The 20,674-nt window shown below is 47.1% G+C and overlaps 1 protein-coding gene across 1 annotated transcript in view; it reads right to left on the bottom strand.

Moving 5' to 3' along the window:
• The window catches only part of ANKH (ANKH inorganic pyrophosphate transport regulator), a 140,678-nt gene that overhangs the window by 38,726 nt on the left and 81,278 nt on the right, over window positions 1-20,674 (bottom strand). The window contains exons 3-5 of the mRNA XM_077771993.1: window positions 16,689-16,905; window positions 8,338-8,456; window positions 4,815-4,898 (exon numbers count right to left, since the gene is read on the bottom strand). Of these exons, the coding sequence (XP_077628119.1) occupies window positions 4,815-4,898; window positions 8,338-8,456; window positions 16,689-16,905 (420 nt within the window). The remainder of the gene's footprint in view (window positions 1-4,814; window positions 4,899-8,337; window positions 8,457-16,688; window positions 16,906-20,674) is intronic.

Raw genomic sequence — 20,674 nt, 5'->3', positions numbered from 1 at the left:
GGCCTTTCACATTTAAGTCCAGAATTATGACGGTGATCTGACATGGCCACTGAAAACACTGGGTTATTTTCTGAGGGGGAACCCAGTGCCTCAGTGGTGAGGATATTCCCAGTGAGAGCCTGTTCCTTGCTGGCCCTGTGCCGGGTGCTGGGATTCAGCGATCAATGAGCTGGTCCCCAATTCTGTCCTGGGGAGTGGACAGTCCAGCGGAGAAGCAGGATGGCAGGATGGCACGGCGGCGCTGGCGAGTGCCCCCTGACACGGTGAGGGAAGAGTGGCTCAGCCACCACCAGGGGGTCCGGCGGGGGTGCCGTCTGAGCTGAGACCTGCAGCCTCCGCGGGAGGTACCGGGAATGGCAGGCATCCGTGGCGCGGGAACTGAGGCAGAGAAGGGGGCTCCACCCTACTGAGGCCCCGAGCAGAGTACCCGCGGCTGGAGTGCAGGAAGCAAGGGGACAGGACGTGACTGCCAGGCTGGAGAGGAGGTGAGGCCAAGGGTCTTCCGTACCTTGTCAGCCATGACCAGGATTCTGAGTTTTTTATCTCAAGAATACCAGGAAGCAATTTTTAAAAGTTTTTAAAAAAATGTTTGTTTTTTATTTATTCATTTACTTACTTATTTATTTATTTATTTATTTATTTATTTATTTATTTATTGTTTTAGAGAGAGAGGAAGGACGAGAATCCCAAGCAGGCTCCTTACTCAGCATGGAGCCTGACTCGGGGCTCGATCCCATGACCATGACCTGAGGTGAAATCAAGAGCTGGATGCTTAACTGACTGAGCCACGCAGGCGACCCCATTAGGAGCGGCTTCTAAGCAGGGGACGAGGTGGCCAGAATTTCAAAGAGAACAGATCACAGTGGCTGCAGGGGGGAAGGAAGAAGGAGTGTCAGAGCAGAGGCAAAGGGAAGAGAGGAGACACCCGGGTTGGGTGGTGGGGGGGTCCTTCGGACCAGGGAGAGGGCGGCAGAGGTGGGGAGAGGAGGGTAGATAAAAGAAATATCTACGATGGGGGCGCCCGCTCAGCTGGTTAAGTGTCTGACTCTTGATCTCAGCTCAGGTCGTGGTCTCACAGTTTGTGGGTTCAAGTCCCACGTCGGGCTCTTCACTGACCGTGTGAAGCCTGCTTGGGAGTCTCTCTCTGCCTCTCCCCTGCTCATATGCCCTCTCAAAAGAAATAAACTTTTTTTTAAAACAAAAGAAATATCTAGAATTAAAATAAAAAAGGCCTGATGGTGAACAGGGTGCTTGTAGGATGGTTCCCAGGGTGTCTGACCAGACGACAGTGCCACTGATTTGCATAAAACCAAAATGCCAGATAGAGAAGATATAAATTCAAGCTTGGGGTGGCTTTGAAGGAGCTGAGTGGAGCAATCACAGGGACATTTAGATACGACATCTGCAGCTGACGAGCGGGCCTGGCTACAGATACTTGGGGACCATCCAGCCTGCTAAGGCGGGCATGAATTAGAGTTTTCTCCAACAGAACAGAACACAGAGTGAGAAGAGAGAAAGGTCCCAAGAAAGGTCCTCACGTTCACAGCAGTAGAGGAGGTGGGCCTTCAGAAGGAGGAGACAGACCGGGACTGTGGAGCTGAGCACCAGTGGGAATGAACGTTTTGTGCAGGAAGGAGCAGTCAACAGAGTAAAGAGATGTCTGAGAAGTTGACAGGGAACGTCCACTGGGTTAAGTGACATGAAGGTCATTAGCAAGAGCTACTTGGGTGGGCTGATGGGGGTGGAAGTCTACCTGGAGTCGGTAAAAGAATGAAAGAGAAGTAAAAACAAAAAAAATACAGTGGGTGAAAACCACTCTTCCAAAACGCCTGGCTATGAAGTAACAGAGAGACAGGATGATAGCTAGACAGGTACAAGGGAGCCAGATAAATCTTCCTACTGTTCTTGTGTTAAAATGTTACATGTTAGGAGAAATGACCCAGGGGAGAGAGAATGGATCACTGACAAACTGAATAAAGTTCTTGAGAAAGCACAGAACCCAAGGCCCAGGTGGCAGAAGTGGTTCTGGACCACAGGGACGGGACATCTCTCCGGAAATGGGAAGAAACGGACGTGATGCAGGATGTGAAGGCAGGCTTGTAGGTTTGGTGGCCAGAAGTTGAAGAAATTGGTTGCTTCCATTTTCTCAGAGAAATGGGGAGGAAGCTCATCTACAGGGAAGAGTGAGGAGAGTGGGGAGCCTCTGACTTAGTTACTGGAGTCAGGTGAGGTGAGTGATGACGACAGGAGTCCATGAATTGATCAGTCAGTGCCACCATGGAACTTTCTTTTTTTATTATTTATTTTTATTTTTTAATGTTTATTTATTTTTGGGGAGGGAGGGGCAGAGACACACACACACACACACACACACACACACACACACACAGAATCTGAAGAAGGCTCCAGGCTCTGAGCGGTCAGCACAGAGCCTGACGTGGGGCTTGAACTCACAAACCATGAGATCATGATCTGAGCTGAAGTCAGACACTTAACTGACTGAGCCACCCAGGCGCCCCGTCCGCTGTGGAACTTTCTGCAGGAGCACTTGCTACCTGGGTGTAGGTGGTGACGGGTGCGTCACAGGGTGGTTCAGGAGTGGGATCCTGCCAGAAGACTGACATGAAAAGGCAGGAGGCAAGGGGATTTACAGTAGAGCAGCATCATTACTGAGCTGGGATCTTGGCATCCCGCCCTCGGGCCCTCAGCCAACTTCAGCAGGTAAGGGCTAGGGCAGGAGAGCCCAGTAAGGTCTGACGACCCCAGGAGAATTCTCATTTTGATACTGAGCAAATACTGACCGGGTGATTGTGAAATATAACAGAGACAGCAATATTCTTCATAAACCCCTTGGCGATTATTAGAACATAATAGCACCGTTGACAGTAACCGTGGCACAGAGAAGCCTTGCCTGCGTGAACCGAACCAAGCGCTTTCTTGTACTACGAAGACACCAATTAGCTTCGCCAAGTTTTTAAAAATGAGAGTTGCCACTGAAATTCAAGACATTACAAACCATTTTCATGTTACCGTTGGTGACTGCTTGCTGTCTATCTAAGCCAAGGTGGTATTTCAAAGGGCTCTGCCTAAGATCTATTTACTCATCGCCAAGTTGGGTAATTAACAAATGCTTTCAAGGAACAAGAGGAACGAAGCTGGGGGGTGCGGGGCAGGGGTCATAAAAGATTTGCGAACAAAAATTGCATTTATTCCCCCAGGCTTTTGAATTACAAGGTTTAAAATAACTACTTCACCAGGAATCCCGCTCCCACCTCTCTTACTAACCAGATATGTTTATTCTGCGTTTGTGAGCCCTCCCAGCAGGCGCCGGCTCCGACTGGGCTTCAAACTGAGAAGGAAACTGGCCGTGGGCGTACGGGCAAAGCATTTTTCAGGGATATGGTGTTCTCTTCCACCCTTAGCTGCCTCCTATATTTATCGTAGGCAAAGTCAGGCTTTTTTGTTTGTTTGTTTGCCCTTAAGAAAACACGCATCTCTAAATACTCAGGGAGTTGCTGATGGCCATGCTGCCCAGGAGAAGTGCTTCCTTTCTTTCAAGTTAAGGGATTAGAGTGAATAAGGCAGTTTAGTCCATGTCTCAGAGGACGAATTAAAAGTAAGCTCAGGACAAAACTCTCTGATAACTCACAAAGAAAATGAACCAAGACCCATCAAGGAACGAAGTTAGCCAGCGTTCAGGCGTGCACATGCGCGTGCAAACACACCTACACATAGTGTTAATAGGAATAATTTAAATTACTTTTAATAGTGATCCGTGGGGTCAGAGCAATTAATCTGGAAATGGAATTGTTGGTCTTTAGGAGGGGCTAAGAGTCTGACAACAGATTCTCTCACCAAGGTGGCTGCGAGACTAGCGTGTGCGACGGGAAGCAACCAGGCAGAAATGCCTATAAACGTTCCCAGAATGGCGCTGGGAATTGGGAAAAGAGCGTAAAAAATCAGTCCATCCCCCGCTCCTCTGTGAAGACCCGGTTCTCCCAAACCCCGGACTGTAGGAACTAGGCCTAATTTACAGATTATAGGAATTACATCTAATTTTCCGTTGAAACGTTTCAGGCAGTAGCCTCGGTGGCAGAGGAAAGGATGGAAAATGGAAAATCAGAGCTGGCGCCAGACCCCAGGGGCCTGGACTCGACCGGAAGTGCAGCATGGGTCCAACGTCCTGGCTCTTTTTAAATGCGGGAGGCAAACCATGAGAGACTCTCGAATGCAGAGAACAAACTGAGGGCTGATGGGGGTGGGGGGAGGGGAAGGGGAATGATGGGCATGGGGGAGGGCACTTGTGCGATGAGCACTGGGTGTTATATGGAAAGCAACTTGACAATAAACTAAAAAAAAAAGTGGACTAATGATGTGTGAATGGCAGCCCTGGGTGGCGAAAGGGCAATTCCTAACAGCTCCCTCTGGAGCTGAGGGATGGACCCTGTACTATGTGGGGCCACACAAAGGGCCAAGTGTGTGCCCAGACAAGTGCCCAGAGACCCACTGGCCACCAAGCATGCACTAGCTGGGACCTGATGGCCATTCCACATGCGAGTTCTGCAAGACTGAAGCCCAAACCTCTGCCACTGAATTTAAATTCCTACCGCCCTCGGGCCAGCAGGATTATTCATACTTCTATTGCAAGCGGTTTCTCTTTCTCACGAGTTTGACAAACCCTTACGGAAGTCCATGATTGATATAACGTCAAACGCTCGGCAGAGCGAATGAATGTAAGTGAGGCATGGGTGGGCTCTGTGACTCGCCAGGGAGAGGCTCTGAGTGGCGCTGAGTGACACACAGACCACACTTACCTGAGCTATGACGTCTGAGATTGAGGCACATCCCACCAGGAAACTGTATTTGTGTTTCAGGAGAATGCCAGCATGGGTCCATGCCTGCCGGAAAGACAAGCACGGGGCATGAGAGACGCCGTTAGCACTGGATTACTTCTGATTGTTATGATTTCCTGGGCATTCCTGAAATAGACTTTCTACCCCCCAAACCTTAGAGGCACAGGACAAATCTTCAGTTGGTCACATGACTGTAACTTGGCCTGGGGGCTAGGTGCACATAAGATTTTTTTAAAGTGGAATCCGTGACTGCACAGTATTTATTTAGGACCGATTATATGCAGGTCAGTGCACTCATTTGGTCCACGTGCCCGGCAGGAAAGCTAGGTGGATACCAGGAATGGAGGAAACACTGTCTGTCTGTCTGTCTGTCTGTCTGTCTCTCTCTCTCTCTCTCTCTCGGCCGGTGGGAATAGCAAGGCAGAAGCATTCTCCTTACACGAACATGTTATAATGAGGGCTCCAGGTTGGTTCTGAGTTATTACAGTCATTACGGGTTCTCATCAGCTGCTTAGGGCTCTACTTCTTCCTTCTTTTCAAGTCAGGGCAGGATCTGATCTGACACTCTGCCTGTGCGGGCAATTACAAGGAAGGTCCTCTGAGGGGAGCAGATGATGGAAAGCCCAGGTTACGGTGAGTGTGGAGGCTGGGAGTTCAAGACAGAGTCTGTTTAAAGATCATCCCTTTAACCTGTAAAAGGCCGATGTGGACTGACGTGGAAATAACATTTCTTGTGAACTAAACGCAATCTGACAAATATGACTTATTCCCCGAGGTCTGTTCAGGCTGCATAGAGCAGCTGCTACGTCTCATCCTTCCTCAGCTCATAGGTCCAAAGATGCCAGACGCGGGAAGAAATGTAAACTGTCGATAACGTTTGCAAATAGCGGCTTGTAGGCTATCTCTGTTGACCAAGGAGGTCAACATCTGGAGGATAAGCTTTGTGGCTTTCAAATAGTATCTCTCCAACCAATATACCAGGGGCCGTGGTGCAGGTATGGGTGTACAGGGGAGGAGTTTGGGGAGAGGTCACCTGACTCTTTATAATTGCTCACTGTCTTGTTTTTTATTAGCAGTCTCCTACTTACTGCTGGGTCTCGGGGGCAGTTGGTAAATGAAATGTAGAAGTAAAGGGGGTTGATCACCAATGTTCTGGTGTCATACTGAGTTTTAGAAACTCTCTCATGGCAAATAAATACAGCTGAAGGAAAATGGAACACGGGGCACGTAAGAGTCTGTGATTCACTTTTAGTCCCGAGTCCCTGAATTCACTGTATAACCGTAATTCTTCTACGTGTTTATAGAGTCCCCATACAGATGGGGGGGCGGGCATTAGAGCACCATCACAGATTCTGTCTGGGAAGCTGGGCTTTTACTGGTTTCGGATGTGACAAAGGTCACTTCATTCAGTTCTCTGAGCACCGTGGTGCCCCCTTAGGCCTGCGTGGGCACCATGGGGAATCCGGTTCGAGGAAATTCATCCCCTTTACCTTCTTTCTTTCTTTTTTTTTTTGAGTATATGTCAACTACCAGAGTAAATACAGAGTACATTTCTTTCTTGGAAATAAGGGAGAAAAAGAAAATCCAGGTACTAGTGCTCCAATGGCCAAATCCTCCCACCTAAACCGATGTCCGGCCGATTGGGAGTCGGAGCCTTTGTGTTAGAGCTAGGAGTTGAGGATTTAAGGTTACTGTCCAAACCGGGGGAAAGCGGCCAGCCACTCAGTGAGGCTGTATCGATAACCTGACTACAGGCAGGCTGACAGTCCTGATCACATCTGAGAAGGGGACCACGTGCTTTCTCCCTTGTGTCATCTCCCCAAGGATGTGGGGCTGTGGCCTCCACCTCAACGCAGATGCCCACTCACCTCACGCGTCTACAGCACATAAAACTTGGGATGGAGGGTGGTGAAAATTGTATAGATTAACTTATATATTATTTAAAATTTTTTTAATGTTTTATTTATTTCTAGGAGAGAGAGAGAGAGACAGCGTGAGCAGGGGAGGGTCACACAGAGAGGGAGTCACAGACTGAAACAGGCTCCAGGCTCTGAGCTGGCAGTCAGCACAGAGCCCGACGCAGGGCTCGAACCCACAAACCGCGAGATCATGACCTAAGCGAAAGCCGGACGCTTAACCGACTAAGCCACCCAGGCGCCCCAAACTTACATATCTTATTTTAGAGAGCGAAAGAAAGAAAATCCCAAGCAGGCTCCATGCTGAGCAAAGAGCCTGACATGGGGCTTGATCCCATGACCTGGGGATCATGACCTGAGCCAAAATTGAGAGTGGGATGCTCGAGTCTCTGAGCCACCAGGGCACCCCCATATTGACATATTTTTCCCCGTATTANTAAGCGAAAGTCGGACGCTTAACCGACTAAGCCACCCAGGCGCCCCAAAAGTAATTTAAAATGGAGCCCAAAGAAGGGGTTTATTTTCTAGCATTGGACATTACTGGAGTTGGGGTGTTTTGTTTGTTTTGGGTTTTTTTGGCTAAGTCTCTTTTATACCTATAACACAGAGGAATAGGGGAAAAAAGCATTCTCTGAGAACTCTTTAGCAACATGACAAAGGATTTAATCTATGGAAGTGAGCTGCCCTTAGTAATGTAGTAAAGCTGGTTATGAAAGCAATGAAATCCTATCAATATATTCAAGAGATTCTTATTCTAAAAAGATTTGGTGTTTAAACCACACAAATGGTAAGTTTATCAGAAAGCTGTCCTGATCTCTTGATCCTGAAGATATCAGAAAAGAACTTCACATTTAAGTCAAATTTTCAAATAGGCTCTCTTGCCCCCGTCAGAACTTTCGACAAATACAGACAAGTCTCATAACGAAACAAATGGACGGGACGGGCTGGTTAAAAGTCAGTGGTCCAGTGGAACCCTTGACTTTGTAAAATGGTACAGCCGATTTGGAAATCAGTATGAGGGTCCCTCAAAAATTAAAAACAGAATTACTATATAACCCGGCAATTTTACTTCTGACTGTATACCCAGAAGGATTAAAGCAGAAAACTCAAAGAGGTACTGGCACATCAGGGCCATCACAGCATTATCAAAATAGCAACCCAGGTGTCCACTGATGGATGAACGGATGAACAAAATGTGGTCCTCGTAAAGGACATTCTGACGTGTGCTACGACATGGGTGAACCTTGAAGACATGCGAAGTTAGATGAACTAGTGAGCACTAAAAACACACAAGTACTGGCTCATTCCACTCTGTGAAATCCCCTGAAGGTCCAGTCTACACAGACTGCAGGGCAGTGGTCCTAGAGGCGGAGGGGACGGGAGAACGGGAAGCTGGTGCCTAATGGAGACAGAGTCAGTTTCACGAGATGATAGGAGCTCTGGGAGACTCACGGCAACGTGAAGATCCTTCATGCCATCGAACTGTATACATAAAAGTGGCTAAAATGATCAATTTTGTGTTACGTACACCATAGTTATTTCTTAAAGCAGCACCAACGATTACTCACCATCGCATCCATAAAAGGGAAGGCAGCAAGATACAGGAAGGCTCTTCTCGTCTTGTTCCCCACAGACTCGTCCACATGGTGCAGTTTATTGATAATGTAGTAACCTAAGTCACTATAAGCTGCAAAGGGCCAAAAAAGACACGTGGCAATGTTAGAAAAAGTGATCTTTGCAAGCTTTTCATCTTGAAGATGTCAAACAATGTTAAATGGAACATTAGTGTTTTTGCAGAAAAATCAGAAAATGTAGATGAGCAAATAGAAAAAAAAAATCATCTACAGTCTCATCGCCCTACCCAGAGGGGGTCACGGTTAAGGCTCTGGATTCCAACTGCCCAGTTCTTTTACGGGTGTGTGTGGTAGGCACGTGTGTGGGCTACGCATGTGTGTTTTAACATAAAAATGAGATCATACTATATACAGACTCTTTTGTAAACCATGGGCAGCCTTCCATGATATGCTTCCATACTTTCATGATTGCAATGAGTTCCTTTTTGCAGGTTGACTTGGCATCAAGTTAGTCTCCTATTATTACACATTTAGGTTGTTTCCATTATTTGAATACTATGAAAGGACGCGTGATGGATTGCTCCTGGATTGCTCGGAGGCTAAATGTTTATATAGAGGGTTAGTTATTTACTAAGGGAAAATGCCCAGATGTGAATGTGCCTCTTCAATACAAAATATAAACCTAGGCTTTCACGGCTTGCCTTTCTTTCTGTTTCATCTTTTGGGAGGAGCATGTGGGCACTGAACCAATATAGGCTGAATGAATTCATAGCTGCCAAATAGATATAAAGGAAGAAAGAGAAAGGTCTTTTGAATGTATTAGCTGGGCGTTCTGACAGGGACTGTTAGCAAAGATTAAATAAATTAGGAAGCTATTTTTACCTCATTGATACATGTTAGACTATATAGGAAAATACTAATTGTTGTTGTGTTTTTCATTGTGTTTTACATGGTGCTATTTTTTTTTTAATTAATTAATTTATTTCTAGGAGAGAGAGAGAGACAGTGTGAGCAGGGGAGGGTCAGAGAGAGAGGGAGTCACAGACTGAAACAGGCTCCAGGCTCTGAGCTGGCAGTCAGCACAGAGCCCGACGTGGGGCTCGAACCCACGAACTGCGAGATCATGACCTAAGTGAAAGTCGGAGGCTTAACCGACTAAGCCACCCAGGCGCCCCTACATGGTGCTTTAATAGCAGTGTTCCTGCCATTTTCATTAAAAAATAAGAATATTAATGTAATGGACAGCGACAGAAGCTGCTTTGAAATCAGAAAGGAGATAGAATGCAGAGTTTCATTTTATGGGAATTAATAAGATCCCTCCCCCCACTTCAAAATTTGAGGGATGAGTTATAAACATATTAACTGATAAGAAGAAGAAACTGACAGTAAACAAATAACCCTCAATCTATTTCCAGGATTAGTCTTTTTCAAAAAAGTTTTTAAAATCTTTATTGATTTAAATCTTTATTGCACTCTGTCTGTCTCTATATTTAAAGAGACAGACAGAATGCAAGCAGGGGAGGGGCACAGAGAGAAGGAGACACAGAATCCCAAGCCGGCTCCAGGCTCCGAGCTGTCAGCACAGAGCCCGCCGCAGGGCTCGAACTCACCAAATGGGAATTCATGACCTGAGCCAAAGTTGGACGCCTAACCGACCTAGCCACCCAGACACCCCAGGATTAGTCTTGAATCACAGGGATTTTGAAGTAAGTCAGATCTTCGGGACGGTATCAAGGATATTCAGATGCACAAAGGGAATCCCGGAGGGGGAAGAGGCACACGTAAGTGATTTTAAGGGGTAGGGGGCTGGGAGGGTAAAGACATCTAGAGCACAAGGTGGGATGAGGNGGCCAGGTGAGCAAAGATGTCTGGCGCGGAGCAGGTGGGGCCAGCAGAGACACTAGGCAGCAAGAAGAGAGATCCGAGAGGGAGGTGTCCCAGGGCAGAAAGAGAAAAGGCTCTGCAAGGTGGGACAAGGAGGGGAGAGAGGCAACTGNGGGGGAGCCTGCCAGCCTGACTTTGGGGCAGTCCGGTGACAAGTGCGCTCAGACCTGGGACAGTAAGACAGACGGAAACGCAAGGCCAGGATGAAGCTGTTTCTTACTTGCGTGAATGAATGGCTTACTTGGCGCGCTGAAAACTTAAAAGTTCTGTCTCCGAGTTCACTGTGGCTGCTGTTTACTTGCATGTTTGTTTCATTGAGTTGGGAATAGGCCACTGTGTGGGGACCTACCAGGAGGTGACCCGGCCGCTGCCCGCAGTGTGTCCCAGCCTGGCCACTGCCCGCAGCGTGCCCCAGCCTAGCAGGTGAGACAGCGGAGCTGGTGGAGCCTGGCAATGCAGTGCCCGCGGCAAGGGCCGGGCGCCTAGGAATAGCTCATGGGCTGACGTTCTGCGCTGAAGCTTAGAGCCCACGGACAATGCCAGCGTGCACTTGACTGGACTCTGAAACCAGGGAAGGCCGAGAACCGGAAGGGCAGGGTGCCGGGCTGAGCTGCGTGCGCCCCCTCGAATTCCTAGGTGGAGTCTTCTCCCCAGGACAGAAGAATGTGACCTGATTGGCAACGGGGTCACTGCAGATATAATTAGGTAAGATGAGGTGACACCGGAGTCGGGACAGCTCCCGATGCAGGATGCCTGGGTCCTTCTAAAAAGGGGAAACTTGGACACAGAGGTGGGCGCACACAGGGAGAACGCCACGCAGACGTGAAGGTGGAGACGGGGGTGATGTCCTTGCAGGCCAAGGAAGCCCCAGGTCGCCCTCAAACCACAGAAGCTTGGAGAGAAGGAAGCAGCCGTACCGACGGCTTGAGTGTGCAGCCTCATGAACTGTGAGACGGTGCATTTCTGTCGTGTTAGCCTCCTAGGCTGAGCTGCATTGTTAGGACAGCCCTAGCAAAGTCACCTTGGGTGGCCTTGAGGAAGACCTGAGACAGAATTCTTTTCCTCACTGGGACCCGTGAGTTTGAGCAGTTGGGAAGAGGCCCCGGGGGCATAGGGATCAATATAAATCAGCTTCTCTACCTTCTGTACATAGATCTAAAGTTATCTATTAGATATTTATTTATTTATTTATGATGTTTATTTCTTTTTATGTTTTATTTATTTTTTAAGAGAGACACAGCATGAGCGGGGGTGGGGGGGTCAGAAAGAGAGGGAGATACAGACCCTGAAGACAGGCTCCAGTCTCTGAGCTAGCTGTCAGCACAGAGCCCGACATGGGGCTTGAACCCACGAACCGTGAGATCATGACCTGAGCCAAAGTCAGCCGCTTAAACGAATGGGCCACCCAGGCGCCCCTATAATGTTTATTTTTGAGAGAGGCAGAGAGCGAGGGAGGGACAGAGAGAGGGAGCGAGAGGATCCCAAGCAGGCTCTGCGGTGTCAGCATGGAGCCAGATGTGGGGCTCGAACCCACGAACCATGAGATCATGACCTGAGCTGAAGTGGGGCACTTCACCGGCTGAGCCACCCAGGCACCCCCCTATCAGACTACTTTAACGAAAATATCAAAAGTAGTGCCTCGATGCAGGACAATGGAGAGCGGTCATTAGCACGGCTGGGGGGAGAGCTCAGTTGTCAGGCTTTCTGCCTCGGCCGGACCGCTCGGCTCTGCCCTCTGCCCCTCCTACCCCCTTGCTGTTCTCAGCCCTAAGCTTGTGCTGGGCCCCTCCGGGCCTCCGGGTTCCAGGGGTCCCACTTCTTTTTTACTTTTCCTCCTCTTTAAGCTACTTCTTCCCTCTCCTCCTCCTCCCCTCCTCCCTGACACAGAGAAGAATCTGATTGTAAACTACAAAGGTTGCTGTTTCCACCCTGTGAGCTGGGAATGTAAAATCCCAGCCGTGGTTTTTCACCCAATACCACCCCGCCTCCTGTGCCCCTGAGCTGTTTCTGGTTGGAGCTGTCGGGCTGGGGGTAATTTGTTTAAAGTGCTTTGCATAGCGTCCGTAATTACCAGGCTGGCTGCCTTCACGTTTCCTACCCCTCAGCTTCTATAAACTGCCCTACCTGGACTGTTCTGAAACAGCTCATATTCCTGATGAAGAGCAGAACATGAAAAGGAGAAATTAAACAAGGTTCCTGAAGAGATGTAAACAGATTTCATGGGGTGGCTGCAGCGGGAGGACATGGACTTGACGCTTTTATAGGTAGACAGCTTCTGACCCCACCCAAACAAGAAGAAACCAGAAGGGCCATTCAAATCCCTGGCTCTTCCGCCCTCCGCCCACCAGTGTGATGGACCCTCTTCGAGAATTAGTGCCTCTCNGCTGCAGCGGGAGGACATGGACTTGACGCTTTTATAGGTAGACAGCTTCTGACCCCACCCAAACAAGAAGAAACCAGAGGGCCATTCAAATCCCTAGCTCTTCCGCCCTCGGCCCACCAGTGTGATGGACCCTCTTCGAGAATTAGTGCCTCTTGAGCTTATTCATCCGGGACTTATTAGCACTTGTTGCCAAATGCCACGAAATGTTAATATTAATCAAAACAACTCTATATACCTATATTTTCCCATGGGAACTGAGGAGAAAGCCCTCCTCCCAATCAAGTAACAGGACAATCTGTGTATTTCCAAGAGGCAAATTTGAGAACACTTATTCTCATTCAAATTCCCAAGTTCCCATGCTTAAAAGTCTTACCTGGTCTACTGATTAGGCCACTAGGTTCTCTGTTTACTAGGCTTTTTCCAGGCAGGTAACTTGACCCCTGTGCTTCTAATGAATCATTTCAAAGCGTGTGCTTGTATGCGCGGTATGTAAGTCACCTCAGCACGTACGGCTGAATGACTTCTATGCATCATGCCATCTAACCGGGCTGTAAAGAGGCTGCTCACCTACCTGGGGGCTGGGACAAGGACACGGGACACACCCCTCTAGAATCTGCAATGTGCAACATTTATCTGAAAGATCTGGGTGTGGGAGGTACAGACACTGCCCAGGCCTTACAGGTATGTCATAAACCCATGCATAAAGTAAGGAAAGTAAGTGTGAAATCTTAACACAAGAACATAAATTCTAGGTCACTGGTATCAAGACTCAGTGGAGTGGAATTTGTAATAATTTACTGTATGACATCTTGCTTCTTTCTCAAGACCATGCCTTATTCATATCTGAATGCCCAGGATCTAGCCCACTGTGGGTGTTCAATACATGTTGATTGAAGAAATGCATGAATCTGTCATCTCCCAAAGAACCGACTGGGGTAGACTGATTGATAAATGTCCCTGATTCTTCTCTCCTCCTTATGTCTCTCATCTGCAATATGACTGTAGTTCCTCCGGTGAAAAGTTGGAGTCTATTTTCCCTCCCCCCTTGAGCGTGGGCTGGCTTGGGATTTGTCTTGGCCAGTCATGCACGGTGGCAGTGATGGTGGCCCCTTCCAATTCTTAGGCTCCAAAGGCCTTGTGGGCCTCTATCTTCTCACTCGGGGTATTGCCACAGGTGTCCACATGGGCGCAGGCTGGTGGAAGAGATCTCAGCTATCCCATTAGCGGCCATCTGGACCAGCCTACTATTGGCTGACAGGCTCCAGTGAGCCCACCAAGATCAGCAGACCCTCCCTCCTAACTCTCAGCTGACCACAGAGGCATGAGCCCACCGTGGCCGAAAGAACCACCCCCTCTGCCCCTTGATCTGGTGAGCAAGAGTAAGTGCTGGGTTTTGAGTCACTGAGTACTGGGGTGGCTTGTTACGCAGTGATACATTTCTCAGCTGTGCTGAAACTGTCCATTTCTAACACCCTTGTTAGTTTCAATTCTGTCAAGTTGTACCCTTTTACCTTTACAGGGCTGGTCTATAACCCATGATAATGGAGAAGCCTGCCGAGAAGGGAAGACTGACAAACGGAATCACTCTAGAAGTTACTTCAATTGCTCCGTATCGGAGAATAGGAACTTGTTCCCCTGAGCTCTGCGGACTCCCCAGGCTGGAAGGCGTTTTACGCTTCCCTGCTGAGAACAAATGTGTAAAGAAATAAAACGTCTGAGTGGTGGTTTCTCCATCTGTGTGAAACTAGGAGGTCAGGCAATACTAACTTCATGCAGGTGAAATTGACTGGACTCCAATGAACCCAAATACATGGTCAGCAAGTTTTCCTCTCTTTTATAGATTAATTAGGCAGAGGGAGGTGAAAAACACCTACACACTGACCACTGGCTTCAATTAAGGTTTGCTGGTGGCAAACCCCGTGCCCTGCAATTTAAAAAAGTGGTGTCTCATACATGTGCCCACGACAACAGTGGTGGCTACACTTTAGCTAAAATGAGACACTTATTAGCAGCTTCCAACAAAGACCAAGTACCAAAAAGCTAGAAATACTCCTGCAATGTGGTGACTGAGAGCCAGGCTCTGGGGCACACGGAGTAGACTCGAAGTCCTGGGCTGGTGGATCTTCTAGACTTCAAAGTCTGTCAGCCCAACAGAATTCCAAGCGTCTACTCAAAATGCTCCTTAAGTACACCTGGGATGTGGAGCCATTCTGATTCAAAGCTAAGACTTTTACCAATTTTAAAATTGAAAGTTTTAGATTTAACTTGAAAAACGGTGCTGATTTCTGTCAATGACCACTTGTTCCTCATAACAGTGTCCATAATGCAGAATATTCAGCTTTCTTCTTCCATGACTACTGATGGCTAGTAATTAGCTACTAGTACCAAAGTCTTATTCAGCTGTGACAAGAACAGGCCATGTTAGGGTTATTCAGAAATCTAAATAAAGACTGGCAGTAAAAGGGAACAGATTTACCTCTTTAGACAAAAAAATTTATCTAGACCTATTCATTTCTCTCTTTCTTGCTTGTTTTTTATTTAGAAAGGGGAGCAGGGCACAGAGAGAGGGAGAGAGAATCCCAAGCAGGCTCTGCACTGTCAACACAGAGCCCGACTTGGGGCTCGAATTCATGAACTGTGAGATGATGACCTGCACTGAAATAAAGAATTGAGTCCTCAGCCGACCCAGGTGCCCCTAGACCTATTCATTTTCTGTATGGAATTTTCTGAAAGGCATACACCATCTTTGAAAATGGCCTAGACCGAGTCTAGCTGCAGAAGGTTTCTTCAAAGTCCAGTCCACAAGTTAGTATTCAGGGCACGAGCTGAAGGAAGAAGAGAATCTCCTCCTCTCAACCCCAGGCCCTGAAGCCCGGAGCCCAAGTTAAATGACCAATATCAACACTTTGGTTGAATATTGGGTCCTTAGCATTACGTTCTCATTGTCTCTCACTGCTGTCAGCATAAGACTCTGTCCTACATTCAAAAGGAAAACCACAAAGGCCTCACCCCCTTTACTTTCTTAGTCATGTAAGTAAACATTAGCTGCCATCTAAATACGCCGTGAATGGTTTGGGTTAATCTTCTGGTTCCTTTATTCGCCACTGACATTCATGATCCTCACACTGCCCGTGCTGTTCTGAAGGCACACAATGGGTTTACAAGGTGTTATTCACGGGTTTTATGCCAACTGGGCTCAATACATGCGCCACTCAATTTTTCTGCCTGGTAAGCTGAGCTGTTTTAAAAGCCAAGGAGCTCGGAAATCATGCTCTTAGAATTTTATCACCATCAGGAAGGCAGAAGCAGGACTCAGGCTCCGAAGCAAGTGCTTTTCCAAGGTCTCGGCGATCTTGTGCGAGAGTCGCTATATGTATGATACAGCTTTTCTTTCATGGAAAGAATGTTATGCCACAGTACTTAGTCTTGTCTTTGAATACGATAGAATAATGAGGCCCTCAAATAAGTTAATTTTAACACATAAAACAATCTGTCATTTGTTCTCACTGCTGATAAGCATGAGTCCTACATAGCAACCATTCTATTTTTCTGTTTAAGATTGAGTCTGTGTAGGAGCGCCTGGGTGGCTCAGTCGGTTAAACGTCCAACTTTGGCTCAGGTCGTGATCTCACAGTTCGTGAGTCTGAGCCCCACGTCAGGCTCTGCGCTGACAGCTCAGAGCCTAGAGCCTGATTCTGTGTCTCCCTCTCTCTCTGTCCCTCTCCCACTCCCACTCTGTTTCTCTCTCTCTCAAAAATAAACATTAAAAAAAAAAAAAAAAGACTGAGTTTGTTCAGTAATGCATGTCTATCAGGAAGCATGGGGCCATTTTGTTAAACGGACAGAAATGACTTGCTCTCTGACACAGGGTTTAGGGGGTCAAAGAAGTAAAATGACGGCTCCCCAGAGAAAACACATTTTCTTTTCTTGAGCTAGGAATGCAAATTCCATTCCTTTCATCCCTTGAAATTTCTCGTGACAAATGTTTGAGAATTGCCAGAGAATCATTTCTTGTGATAAATACGTTTGAACAGACGGACAGGAACAAGACATGACCCACGGAGGTCGGGAGCCTTACCTATCAGGGTGTGAAAGACGGCAGCAATGGCGCCGGCCACCACCATGCACAGAACAGCCTTGGTCCTGTCTCGCTTGCTGTTCACAAACACCAGGCCCACGTTCTTAAAGTCACTCATGGGACCCGTGAAGAACTTCATTAGTGAGTATGCCAGCCCGTAGCTGGCCAGCATTTCGACTGCATCCTCCTTGACAGCAGCGATGCCCCGGTTCAAGGCCTGTGGAGACGGAAAGACAACGCACAGACGGCATTAGCAATGTGGTCCCATCTCCTAGGAATCGCACTTCCAAAATGAAACTTGGCAGATATGTTTCTATAGAAACGCTAAGCAGCTTATGGGGTAAATCTCACTGTAATTTGATAAAGGTTATTAGTTTTCATTTTCATCCATATTAGCTTCGCTTTGAAATACCTTCTTGCAGGGGAGATACCTGCCCATTGGGGTTAAAGTCATAGAGGAAAAAACCCAATAAGCAGTTTACGTTAGTATCAGAAAATAATTCTAGGAAGTTTGGGTTATAACTTTAGCATGTTACATTTTATTTGTAGGCTGAATGTCTATATATAACAGCAACAGGCATTCTGGGAATGAGTCGGCCGCTTTGTAGGGAGTGGATGATGGCTTCTTTTTTTCTTTAAGGAACGGGTATATGCACGTGCATGCATGTGCGTGACCATGTGTGCGTGCGTGTGCACTCATAACCTGAAAAACCGTATACGTGTTATGGAGATTTCCTTCCCTGCATAGAGCAAATTCTATGCTATGAACAAAAGTACTGAAGGAATAGATTATATCCTCGATGGATGCTATTTACCCGATTCTTACTGTATTTGAACTTGGAACGTGTTCCTGAGCTCTGTGCAAACAAATATAAGAAAACCTTTAGGCCAAATACCCTGTTTTTGGATATTGCTGGCTCAAGAAGTCATGGTCACAGAATATTCTGATCATGTTACCCACCCTCCATGACAGATCCTCTGAGGTACCAGTGGTCTTGTCAGCTTGGCATTTCCAAACTTACTTTCCCACCTGCCAGCCAGATTACACCGGAGATGCTGGGCACGGACCGATGTCTAGGTGGGGAGAATTATTTATTTATTTATTTATTTATTTATTTATTTATTTATTACTTATTTATTTTAAAATATTTACCTCTATTTCTGAGAGAGAGAGAGAGTAGTGAGAGAGAGAGAGCGCGCATGCACACAAATGGAGACGGAGCAGAGAGAGAGGGAGACACAGAATCTGAAGAAGGTTCCAGGCTCTGAGCTATCAGCGCACAGCCCGATGTGAGGCTTGAACCCATGACCTGTGAGATCATGACCTAAGCTGAAGTCCTGAAGTCCAACGCTCAACCGACCGAACCACCCAGGCGCTCCGAGGTAGACAGGAAATTTTTTAAAAATCTCACCAAGATGTCACCTGCTCTTTAGGCACAAGAAACTGTTAGGCAGGAGAGTCCACTTTCTTGGTAGTTACATACTTACAGAAACAGAGGTAGTGAAAGCATGGACGGTACGCTTCGATTGCCCAGACAGCTCTTTCAAAGAGAAATCCCCCACTTCTCGGAAAACTATCTTGAATACACACATTGCCAGCCACAGGGACAGATAAAGAGCCAGACTACCTTCCCCACCACTAAGGCTCCTCCGTTTTAGAGATCTTCGTTGATTTCATAACTGACCATTTGGGTCACTTGTCATTTCTCTTCCCCATGCTTTACATTCCTGCTCTTGTGTCTTAAATTCACCAATAAAGAATAAGCCCGTGAAACCCTGGATCCCCACGCTTGACCCCAAAAAAAGCAGAACCCCAGGCCCGTGGATGCGCGCACGCTCTCCACCCCGCCCCCGTCCACCTCGCTGCATAGCCCCCGGTGTGCTGTGCAATTTCCGGGTCTTGTAGGTAGCAAACCTTTATTTTTCCTAAGTTTCCTGATGGTTGTTGCTCAAGGGCGTCTTGCAATCATAATGAGATCCTCAAGGGTGGGCCCGGTGGTAACACTGATTCTGAAAGGGGGAGAGGTCTGTGGGAGACTCACTGGGACCCAGGTGAGTGCCTTCCGGCATTTCTACCCCTAGTATTACTATCAATAGGCTGAGATCAGCACAAAACAATAGACTTTATTTTTTAGAGCAGTTTCAAGTTCACAGGAAAATGGAGAATGTACCGCAGTCTGTCTGCCCCATCACACAAGGCACCCCCACTATCAACATTCTGCGCCAGCGTGGTACGTTTTTACTATCCATGAACCTCTAACGATGCATCATTGTCACTCAAAGCCCACAGTTTACATTAGGTTTCACTCGTGGGCTGTACATTCTAGGGCTTTGGACAAATACATGGATTTGTCAAATATTACATACACATATACATACACACATATATAATGACATGTATCCATCATCATATAGTTGAACATTCTATGCAAAGTACTGTTAGCAAAAAAAAAATTTATTTATAGGAAAATAGCAATGTGTAAAAATAGTTTTAGAAAACTCTAGAAGAAAAATATCTATTTGCTGTAGGAATTCAGTGTCATTCTTCTGACGAGGCTGGTATCATATGAGTGGGTTTTTGATACTTGTTTCCATTTTTATGTCTAATCTTCTTTTCCTTTTTTTCCCAATAATACCTTCAAATTTTCCATAAGAACCTTCTTAGCCTTCCTGGAACACGCCTCCCATGACACCTTCCTTAGAAAAAATTTCCCTTCTAGCAAAGCTGATGTAATACTTTAATACCCTAAAGCAAAATAAAAATCAGGGAGCTGCTTGATAATAAATCCTATGCTGATTTGAACAGGCACATGTAGTCAGAGGGTCCGGTTATATGTCACAACCTATCACTTGATGAGCTTCCAAATTAATATTTTTGGATTTCTGTAGTGGAGGCTGTTGGGTGGGGCCTTTACTGGGTAGTGCACCTGTCCCTAGGTGCCAGGAGTCGGCTACTAATGGCTCACAGCTGCCTCTCCCTCAGAGAAAATTGCCTCAAGCCACACTTTGGCTCACTTAGGCCACACCTGAGTCCCAGGTAACACACAGACAATAGCTGGCTGACACAGGGGTAGGAAAAGCTCAGGTCCCCTGCCTCAGGGTGGGGTTGCTCTGGATATAGTTCATAATCCAGAGCTCCCTGGTGGGATCAGGAGGAAGCTAGTGTCTGGTGGAGATCACCTTCTTGTAGAACTTCTCTCCCTTTCACCCATGCCTCCGCTCCCCTCTCTCCCTGAGAGAGCTCACCCAACAAATCACTTGCACAAGAATCCCCCAACACAGCGTCTGCTTCCAGGGACCCCAGCTTAGGACAGCTTCTCATTATGTTTCTCTCAGACTTTGAGACCAGCGTACAGCTAATTCTTTTTCCTTCCTGTCCTTCCCAAAATCTTTGGCTGTGAATTGTTCATTTTTTTTATTGCTAAAACCGTTCATTGACATTTAAATGATATATATTATTTAGTACAAGCTTAAAAAGCATATAGGAGGGCACCTAAATAATGTAGGATTAGACTTTTTTTTATGTGTCTTGTGTCTTTTTTATGTGTTTTTAATGTTTATTTATTTTTGAGAGAGAGAGAGAAACAGAGCATGAGCAGGGAAGGTGCAGAGAGAGGGAGACATCGAATCTGAAGCAGGCTCCGGGCTCCAGGTTCTGAGCTGTCAGCACAGAGCCCTACGTGGGGCTCAAACTCAAAACCTGTGAGATCATGACCTGAGCCAAAGTCATACACTTAACAGACTGAGCCACCCAGGCGCACCAGCAAAACCTTACTCTTTGCTAAAAAGACATCAGCTCTGGCTGGGGCACCCACTGCCATGCTTTCTATTTCCACCAGGAGTTCCTTGATGGAGTCCTAAATGCAGGGGTGAGGAGGTGAGAGGCAGGGAGGGCAGAGGGGATGACATACAGCTCTTTCAGCAAGACTGAGTGGAGCGGGATGTGCTTCGATCACTTAGTGACTGGATCGAAGCTATGATCGAAG

This window comes from Crocuta crocuta, unplaced genomic scaffold (assembly GCF_008692635.1).
Source record: "Crocuta crocuta isolate KB4526 unplaced genomic scaffold, BGI_CrCroc_1.0 scaffold51, whole genome shotgun sequence".
NCBI lineage: Eukaryota > Metazoa > Chordata > Mammalia > Carnivora > Hyaenidae > Crocuta > Crocuta crocuta.
Note: the sequence above shows the minus strand (reverse complement) of the source record. Positions and strands in the feature narration are given on the sequence as shown.